The following is a 9,801-nucleotide window of genomic DNA, read 5'->3' on the forward strand; positions in this document are numbered from 1 at the left end:
CTTTTATTACTTCTTCCTCCATTTCCTTCTCTTCTTTGACCATTTCCTCTTCTCCCTCTTTTCCTTCCTTCCATCTTTCTTGTTTCCTTCTTCCTCCCTTCCCTTTTTCCTTCCTCTCCCATCTGCCTCCCTTCCTCCTCTCCTTTCTTCCTCCCCCATTATTTCTTCTTCCCTCCTGGAGAGGTCTGATTTTTCCCAGGTCCCCCTCTCCCACTTGAGCGGGAGCCATGCTGGCTGGGGAATTCTGGGAGCTGAAGCCCACCAGCCTTAAAGTTGCCAAGTTCGGAGAGCCCTGGACTAAGCAAAGTAGGGGGACGTTTGCTTTGGAGAATCCCATTGTGCAAATTTGGTGCAAAGGAGAAGGTGCCCCAAATAAACGTAGGAAACCAAATAAACCACAAACGGGGCTCTCTCCCGTCCAGGCAAGCCAGTCGCAGGCTGGGCGAGTTTCAACGAAGTTAAAAACTCCGGTCATTAAAGACAGCCACCCTTCAGGCCGAGGCACTTTGCTTCAACTCCACCCTACCTGCCTTTAACATTTAATTAAAACCAGACATTTGAATCCACAATAAAATATTTGGCATCGGTTTATGCATCAAGATATTCATCGCTGGAAAGTGAGGATGTGAACTTTTTTTTTTTCCCAACCCATGGGGCCTGTTTTGGATTATCAGGTCTTCAAGAACGGGAGATAATTCACAGTTATGTACAGGGTCTTTGGTATCAGGAGCAGTCACCCAAGGTAACTGGGGGGGGGATAATTATACACACCTTTTTCTGGATCTAAACACATTTGGGAGATTGGAGAGAAGGCCGCCTAAATATCCTGCAAGAAACCTGCAGTGAAAGAAACATTGGAAACAACTACTCTGAATAAACAGCTAAGTCCTCTATCCATGCAGGATTAAATTAGGCCGGTGTGTTATTTACGGCTTTATGTCAATATTTTCGATTACAAAATTTTCTTTGCAATAACTCCCTTAAAAAGGCATGGAGGGAAAAAAATAGTAAAAAGAACACAATATTCATCCCCAATAAAGCTGTCAAGTTTGATTTTCCAAGAGTAGGTTTTCTAAACCTTATCTCAAGGCTTACATGCACACATAAACTTATGGAAAAAAAATATTTTTATTAAACTCCTGTACACAAGCACAAATATATGTACAGCAAGTTCAAAGATGATGATGATGTTACCAAAACAGAAAGCTGGTGGCATTAAAAAAAATTAAATCCCCTAAATCACTTATAAAACTTTTCAAAAAGGATGGAAAGAACAGTTGATTCGTCCTTGATTATTCCCATCGGATCGCCACCACAACTCGGCCTCCTCAGAATCCAGGGGAAGCATTAAAAAAAACTGAGGTCCTTTCAAAAGCCACGGACAGTAAATGTATTTAAAGAACTCTCAGCTCCATATGGAAAGCACGGGCCTTGCAGAGACAAAAGCCTCAGTTGGTAGAGAGGCAAGAACATATTTGACTCCACGTTGGCAAAAAATTCAGAGGTATCTATCTATAAAGCAGGACCGGAGAAGATTCACGGATCCTTTGTGTATTTGTGGAAGTATCACTCCTGGTTCTAAGTCGAAATGGAAGCCCATCCACCAGACTTTTTCAAAAAACAAAATTACTTGGTTTTAGGAAGATTGCAACCCCTGCTTTGTCTCTTGCTCTTGATTTGTGCTTTAAGTGCGCAAATCCTTTTTTTTTTTTTTTTTGTCCGTGGCCCGAGTCGGGCCATTAAAGGGAAAGCTTCTTATTCTTCAGCTGGCTCCTGGGGTATTTTTTCAGCACGCTCCTTATTCGGAGGTAAGTCCCAGTGGACTCGGACATGTTGTCGTATTCGAAAGGGGTGATCCCAGCAGCAAACTTGCTCATGTCGGGAACGAGGCTAGGGGCTCCAGAGGGCAGCTCGGAGGCGTTGGGAAGCGCAGGAGCGTCGCTATGATTCACGCAGCCGGCAGGCTCCGAGGAACAGGACTGGGCTTGGCCTTCAGAGTCTGTGGGAAGAAGTCCTACCTCTGTGGTTAAATCCACCAGTTCAACGGCTGAGGCCCGCTGAGGGCCAGGCTGTTCGGCTTGGGGCATCTGCTCAGGGGGATCCTCGGGCTCAGCTTTGGGGACCTCCAACTGTTTGGGGGCTGCTTCCTCCAAGGGAATGGAGGGCTCCGTCCTGGAAGGCGACGACGTCCCGGAGTTGCCGGCCCTGGGAGTCCTGGCGGGGAGGTCCGAGTCGCTGTTGGTGCTCTCCGCCTGCTCGAGGGCTGCCCAAATCAGCCGCTGTTGCTCCTCCAGCTCCTCCAGGGTCAAGGTGTCTTCATCCATGGCCGAGTCCTCTGGCCGCAGGGCAGACGGCGTCAAAGGGGGGGTGTCGCGAGGCAGGGCTGCTGGCACACAAGACAGCGGTTGAGGAGTCAGCCTGGGGGGAGTACCTGGAGGGGTGCCCTGTGGCAGAGGGGGGGGAGTGGCCTTCAGCGGAGACCCCGGAGGCAACGGAGGTTGGAAGAGGAAGCCATCGTAAGCGGGAGAGCTATAGGGCATTTCTAGATCTGAAAGGAGGAAAAGAGCACCGTCTTTAATCACTCGCCGGCCTCAAGTCAGAGCTAAAATGGCTGGTGCTTCAAAGGAAGGACGGTGGATTCTACTGGGAGCTCATGGAATCAAAGGAAAAAAGAAAACGGGGGTGAATTTTTAAATGGATTTTTAAGAGGAAAGTTATACCAGAGTCGATCTCCATGTCAGCTGGCGAGACTTCGGCGCTGGTTCCTTTCTGCCGTTTTACATGATGGGAGCTGTGGCGAGAGGGAGGCCGTTTGTGCCTGGATTTGAGACTGGCCTGAGGAGGGTCAGAAACAAAGGAGAGAAAGTAAGAACCCCAGAGGGAAATCTGAATGAATGAATGAATGAACGAACAAAAGTTTTGTTCAGGGCAAATAAGACCAGTGTGCTTAAAAATATTCACCGAATGGTAAGTGGAAAGATAATGAGCAAAAATTTCTTTCTGCTGGGATGGCTGAAGAGGTACCGAGCCAAACATCCTCCATTCCTGTCTCCAAAAAAAAAGAAAAGAAAAGAAACTATTAGGAAATCAAAGAATAAATGTCCAAGGCTTATATACACATTGCTATATATCTTTAACAGAAAGAACAGAGGCAAAAAAGAATGAACTGTAATCAAATGTATTGCCGGGATAAACATACAGATTGTCTTTCCGGCAGCCCTTCACAAGGGCATTTAAGACAATATAGACAGCTACAGGTAATCCTTGACTTACAACCGTAATTATGGCCGTACATTGTGCAGGTTGTTAAGTAGGCCGCCACATGACCACGACTGATTTTTACAGCCTTCCTTGCAGCAGTTAAGTGAAACCATTGTCTGCAAAGACCGGTTTGGGGTTTTTTTTTGCTGGAAAATGAAAGTAAAAGAACTGAAAGTTTTCCAGCTAAAAAAGTTGTAAATTGTGACCCTGAAAGGCTGGGACCCTGCCAAAGGCATAAATGTGGGCTGGCACGGCACCCTGTAGGTGGAGGGGCAGGATAACAGCAGCAAAAGGAAACGGGCGCTTACATCTGTGACTCCACTTGGAGTGGACATGTTAAAACCTGGGTAGGTGATCAACTTGGAAGTATCGTAAGTGACACATGGATTCTGCTGGTGGAATTCCTCCTCTGTCTCACTGCTGGGCGACACTGTAAAAAAGCAACATCAGCCCTTGAAGATATTACTGGCAAAATGCATCATCCAGCTGCTCTCTTGCTCCTGGCCGTTTGGACGCTGAAAGTTGGGATGCGTGAACACTTTTAATTAATTGAACAAGGCCTAACGGGCTGCAAGGAACAAGCTCCCCATCTCTGCCCTGGCCAGCTAATTAGTCCCTATGCTGAGAAAGCTCAGGCTGTCCAATCAACATGTCACGCCAAGCAACAGTCTACCGCAGCAGACTATTCCGCCTGAGCAGGGGGTTGGACTAGAAGACCTCCAAGGTCCCTTCCAACTCTATTATTCTAAACAATGTATCAATGTCTTTCAACCTAGGCAAGATGTTGGGCCAACTCCCCAAATGCCGGCTTGTACAAGTCAACAGAGAGTCTTCACTCCTTTTTTTTTTTTTTTTTTTACCTTTTCCATCGTAGAGTGTTAAGCCCGATTTCTCCATTTCTGCCTCTTTGAGCCAGCCTGGCGGATAACCCAGTTGCCGCATGCGGTAGATGAAGGGAGGAAGCGTCTTCTCAGTGACCCCGAGGGCATCCTGGAGTTCCTCGCTGCAGGGGGTGGGGTTGGGGGGGTGGGAAAGGAGGAGGTCTGGTTAAAAACACAACGAAATTGAGCCGCAGTTTTGGCAATTTCAGACTGCCAATTGAGAAAAGGCAAGGATCACAGAGGTTAGAGTTAGGTCAAGAAAGTGCTGGGTCCGTTATTCTGTAATCGTGTCCCTTTTTTGTGAATTTGCAATTTGCCACCCTCAAAAGCTGCCGTTCCCTGAGCGTCGATTAGGAGAGCTTTGTAAATTCTAGCTTTCTGACCGGAAAGGTTTTTACTCTGGAGTTCCCCAATGTGTCGGTGAGTCCAAAGTAAAGGGTTGGTAGCACCGCTCATCGTGGGTGGACTTTGGGAAGGCAGACTTTCAACTTGTACTCTTTTTATAGAATTATTTGCCATTCCAGTTGCTACAAATAACTGACCTGGGAGAAAAAGTACAGGTAATCCTCGTTTCACAACAGCTCACTTAGTGACCGTTCTAAGTTACGATGACACTGGAAAAAGGGGCTTGTGACTATTTTTCACACTTGTGGCAAGGGAAATTTGGGGTCGTAAGTAAGTACCTGATTATTCCTGGTTTGAAGCGTCCAAACCGTTCTTCCACCTCGTCTACGTGATATCTCTGCTGGAAATTTGAGCTGCCCGTTTCCCCGTAGGCTTCCATGAACTCTTTCCTTTTTTCACTTATGCGAGCAGAGTTTCGTGGCTAAAATGAAAATTAAGAGGGAAAAACAAAGACCGTCAAAACGATACCAAACGTGACAACCACCGGTAAGGGTGAGCAAAACACGGACTGAAATGGGTCTTTACCTGAGGGCAATCTTTTATCTGGTGATCTTCGGAACCGCAGTTGAAACAGTGAGATTTGGGCCTGCTTTATTAAAAACACACATATACAGTCACACACTTAGAGCTATTGACACTCTCAGTGATCTTTTTAAAAAAAACAAAAAAAAACCCTCTAATTTTCTTGGTGCGTCGTTAGCTGCAACAGCACAAGAGGAGCAAATCAGCTAATGCACAATTACAACTTTAAAGTTGAAAAAAGTTGCACCAGCGTGGCGATGAAATGGAACTGGATATATGAACGACCAAACAAAATTTGATGTCAAATGAATAAATGATAGTAAGACACTGGATGCCAGTACAAATTCTAAGCAGACCGTGAGGCAGGTAGACAAGGAACTGGGTGGCTCTTAAGTGTTGCACCGCAACTCTTAGCAATCTCTGCCAACATGGATAATGAGAAGGGAAGAAAGCCACACTGCTTTTGCATTGCTGCCAAGAAATATTCACAGCTGTGTTTTTTCAACAAGTCTTTCCAGTAAACCAAAGAAAAAAAAGCATTTTATCAGAGCTTTGAGCTGGGAGATAGAACCTATAACTGGGATTAAAAAATTGATTCTATAGGCCAAGTTTCCAAGATTCTGATTCTCTTGAAAGAGGCAGGTGGCCATCAAAACTCCCGTTTATATACCTCTATGGAGATTTGAGGATACAAATATTACCTATGCCTTTAAAGTCCAACTGAAAAATTAACATTACGAAGTAAACTGTGCTTTTCCTTCCCTCCCTAATCATATCTACTACTAACCTATCACAAGGCATGCTTTTTAAAATAAAACCAGAAACATTTGTAGATTTAAAGAAATACAAACCTTTTAGACTTTACTTGTATCTCTTGTCCATCTAGACAAAGAATCTGCGTGAAAACTTGCTGGTATCTTAAGAATTCAATAAGGAATTGCCATCGTATCAAGCAAAATGCAATCGTAGTGTTTGTATGCCTGTCTAGATAATATTAGCCACCACCCAAGAAGCACAAATTGCTTTTCAGAACAGGGCATGATCAGAATTATTATCAGCTTGCCACTCTGAAGGTTGGATGTTTTCTTTTTCTGCAAAGTTTGTCTGATTAAAGGAATCATCAATGGATGGAAACTAATCAAGGAGAAAAGCAACCTAGAACCAAGGAGAAATTTCCTGACAGTGAGAACAATTAATCAGTGGAAGGGCTTGCCTCCAGAAGTTGTGGATGCTCCATCACTGGAGTTTTTCAAAAGAGACTGGACGATCATTTATATTAAATACTATAGAGTCTCTTGCTGGAGTAGGGGGTTGGGCTAGAACACCTCCAGGGTCTCTTCCATTCTGTTTATGCCCGTCCCCTGCCTTTCTAGAAATGCACCGTTAAGGTGTGACAGCAGTTTAAATCAAGAGCAGGAAATGCACCCTGTGGAAATGTTTTATTGAAACAAATGAGGAAAGACTTAGGGCACTAAGATGCTGACTATATGTAAGTGGAAACCAATCTGTTTTAGACTTATTGCATTAACAGGAACTGAAAATATGTAAGTGGAACCCAATTTGTTTTAGACTTATTGCGTTAACAGGAAAAGGGAACGACAGTTAACTAAATAGGATACTTGGGTATTTCCCATCCATCTGTGAGCTGAGGATTTTCATTTAATATAGGCTGCCCCAGTTTATCAACACAAAAATTGGTAAAATAGAGAACACTTCCTACAACCTGCAGAAAGAGTCAAAAAGTGTCAGTATTTTAATCAGACTAAAATATCACACTAAAAATGTACTTAAATATTTCACAAATATTAAGTTCTGATATAATTAAGTACATTAAATAAATGGTTTGAGAATATGAAGATTCGCAAGTGGTAGTTATACGTTCAACCAATTAATGAAAAAACAAAGTTACAGGACTAAGAACAATAAAAAATGAAAATGTTTTTATCAGTTACCAATCATTTCCTAATGCCATAAACTGGAAAAACTCAAACCACTCATAACACAAAAATGAAAAGGAACTTACACTAAAAGCCTCTTTGACTTTTTTGGACAGATTTGAGCTTGTTACTTTATGATCTTCTTCCAGGACAAAGCTAGAAGGCTAACAAAATGAAAATCAAGTTTACAAAGTTAAATCAATGTTCTTCAATCAAGTTCAGCATCATCATCATCATCACAGTGGGGGGTTTGTAAAGGACCATCCCATGAACAGAAATGGGTAATCTATAAAGGCAGCAATACAAGTTATCTTTCATCACACGATGAAAAGAACTTTATAAAATACACCCATCCAGAGATAAATACCTGTGGTTTAACACTGAAGCAGGCCTTGTCCAATTCGCTCCTCTGTCGCTCCTCGTATCTCTGAATTAAATTGGATACAAACTCTTCTATTTCTTGATGATATTGCCTATATAACAGATAATCAGAAAACAGAATGGATCAATTGCTATCTTTAGCTTTTTAAAGCCAACAGGACAAGATTAAGGATTTCTGATATTGTATTTATAATGAACGCTGTAGTTTTTGTTCTGCAAACTTCTCTACTACAAAAGAATGGGTGGATTGAAGTCTCATCAAGAAAGATATACAGATAACTTTAATTTTTTTGATAGATTTCTGCTAGCATTGAACAAATTCAGATTTGTTTCCATATTGCATAAAGAAACAAATCTTAAACATTTAAAATTGTGGATACGCATAAATTATTTTTTAACGTCTTTTCTCCTTTATTGCAAAGACTTACTACAAAGTCTCTTCCATTTTTTTTCTTAAAAAATAAAAAATCACGAATCTATCAAACATGGGGCAGCTGCTAATGAAAAATCTCTTAGCAGGGATTCAGCACACTTGTAAATCTAAATCCACAAGTCTTCTAGCCTAAGATGCATACAATAGCCATCCATTCTGAAAATGAACTCAGCCAACACAAGAAAGGTACTCACTTTGAAACAGTATTATTCATGAACAAGATCTGTAACAAAGGCCCATCAAGTTTATAGTCATCCACTGTTAGTCCACTAAAAAGGAAACCATAAAGCTAATTTTACAATATGAAAGTCGTTTCCTGACCTTTAAAAAATGACTTTACTGTCAATTCATCAGATTTACAAGTCTTTCATTTTCTATTTAACTTCTGTTATTTTTACAGTAAGAAGATAATTTTGAGGGCTTGGAGAGACATCAGATCTGGTTTTGTCCCCAGATCTCTCACATAAATCTCTTTGCAATGTATTTCATAGCCAGGGAGCCAGAAACCCTTGATAAACGATTACAAATCTACCTGAAGGCCCTCTGCTTGGCCAAAACATTGCAAATAATTGAGAGGCTGCAACCTACCTTGGTCGAGTCAGGATGTTCAGTTTTCTTCTGAGTTCCTGATGTGAAAATGATTAAGGAATTTCAGGGCATGATAACAGGGAGTGAAACCAGGGGAATCCCTGCAGCCTCCTCTCTCCAGGCCTCCTTAATTATTATTTTTCCCCATCTTTTTTTACATACTACTCAAGGCAGAGAAAACACCTAATTCCTCCTGGCCTTTGAAAAGAATTTGAAGACCTGGTTCTGCTACTTGCCCTGGGCTTGCGGAGGAGCACACAATCATGGGTTAGTTTACTATCCCACTATTATTACTTTATAAATTGGCGGATTGAAAGCTCTTCCCTCCACCTATCTAGCTTTAAAATTCCGTCCTTGTTTCAACTGCCTCCTATAATATGCTTAAACACCTTCTACCGAGATATAATATGAATACATGGCTAAGTTTTTAATTGTAAACCACCCAGAGATGCTATGGGCCGCTCCCCGCCCGGCCTGCCAGGCGCTCCCAGCGGGGCGGAGGCGGCCTTTCCGCTCGCTGCAGGATATTCTCCGCCCGCAGCTGCCTAACGGTCTCCTCCGAGTCTCTCAGCCGCTCGCGGAGCTCCGCCGCCTCTTCCGCCGGGCCGGGCCCCGCGCTGGGCGTCTCTTCGTCGGCCTCCAGCTGCTGGAAAAGCTCGCGGTCGCCGAAGTCCACCTCGGCCGCCATCTTGGCGAGGCTCGATGGACGAGGGAGAGGAGGAGGCGAAGGCCGCCGCCGCCGTCGTCGTCGCCGCCGGGAGGCCGTAGAAGGCGTTCAGGACCAGGTGTCGCCGTTCAAGCCAGGCTCGGGCTTCAGCCGAGGCCTTTTCCGCCTCTCAGCATTGGAAGACTACGGCACCCGGCATGCAACGGGGCGACGGTTAAGCTGACTGCCCATTGGCTCGCTCGAAAAGGGAGCTTGAGGATGTCGGAAGTTGTAGTTGGGACTAGGCCGCGGTGCATGTTGGGAGCGGAGTATTTCCGCTGCGAGGTTGGGAACAGCTGTGGCTGCTTGGTGTTTGTTCCAGCCCAGGATGATGGGAGACGGTGCCAGTAATTAAGATGAATCATTCTCTATCAGGAAAGGCATGCAAAAATGTCCAAAAACGTATTTAAGAACAGACCATACATGTTATATTTTTAATGGTTTAATTGGAATATTATCAATACCTGCTACTCTGATATAAAACTGCCTCTGCAGATACCATCAATCACAGCACCCACTTTCGGGTTTGTTTTGTGTCCCCAATTCCAAATAAAGCTTTAATTCTGAACACTTGTGATCCTCAAATAGGTTTGAATTTTAAACCGTCCACCATCCCTATTCTCAATCTGCCTCAGTTGGGCATGGGGAGATAAATATGGAGGATTAATATAATGGATGATGTGCAAT

The 9,801-nt window shown here is 43.6% G+C and overlaps 1 protein-coding gene across 4 annotated transcripts; it reads right to left on the reverse strand.

Annotated features, from left to right (window-relative positions):
• Window positions 1–1,109: 1,109 nt before the first annotated feature.
• Window positions 1,110–9,410, reverse strand: ZCCHC8 (zinc finger CCHC-type containing 8). 4 transcript variants are annotated; one of them, XM_039362602.1, is made up of 14 exons: window positions 8,937–9,410; window positions 8,409–8,451; window positions 8,015–8,089; window positions 7,374–7,479; window positions 7,093–7,170; window positions 6,689–6,792; window positions 5,921–5,986; window positions 5,073–5,133; window positions 4,826–4,968; window positions 4,122–4,264; window positions 3,570–3,691; window positions 2,962–3,045; window positions 2,721–2,835; window positions 1,110–2,548 (listed from the first exon to the last, which is right to left on the reverse strand). In XM_039362602.1, exons 1-14 carry the CDS (start codon window positions 9,094–9,096, stop codon window positions 1,740–1,742), a joined length of 2,109 nt encoding a protein of 702 aa, XP_039218536.1. In that variant the 5' UTR covers window positions 9,097–9,410; the 3' UTR covers window positions 1,110–1,739. The 4 variants fall into 4 exon arrangements, with proteins under 4 accessions (XP_039218536.1, XP_039218538.1, XP_039218537.1 ...); XM_039362604.1 differs by having other exon boundaries at window positions 1,110–2,383; window positions 5,073–5,136; XM_039362603.1 differs by having other exon boundaries at window positions 1,110–2,386; window positions 5,073–5,136.
• Between the last annotated feature and the right edge of the window lie 391 nt (window positions 9,411–9,801).

The sequence above is a fragment of the Crotalus tigris genome, unplaced genomic scaffold, assembly GCF_016545835.1.
Source record: "Crotalus tigris isolate CLP2741 ecotype Arizona unplaced genomic scaffold, ASM1654583v1 scf7180000019478.12717781048:2074007, whole genome shotgun sequence".
NCBI lineage: Eukaryota > Metazoa > Chordata > Lepidosauria > Squamata > Viperidae > Crotalus > Crotalus tigris.

Excerpts from the sequence above, each read along its gene's own strand:
- ZCCHC8 (XM_039362601.1), bottom strand. The coding sequence starts at position 9,096 with ATGGCGGCCGAGGTGGACTTCGGCGACCGCGAGCTTTTCCAGCAGCTG. Across the intron at positions 6,793-7,092 it reads AAGTCAAAGAGGCTTTTAGT|GTTGTAGGAAGTGTTCTCTA; the intron begins GTAAGTTCCTTT and ends CTCTTTCTGCAG. Across the intron at positions 3,692-4,121 it reads AACACTCTACGATGGAAAAG|TGTCGCCCAGCAGTGAGACA; the intron begins GTAAAAAAAAAA and ends GCTTTTTTACAG.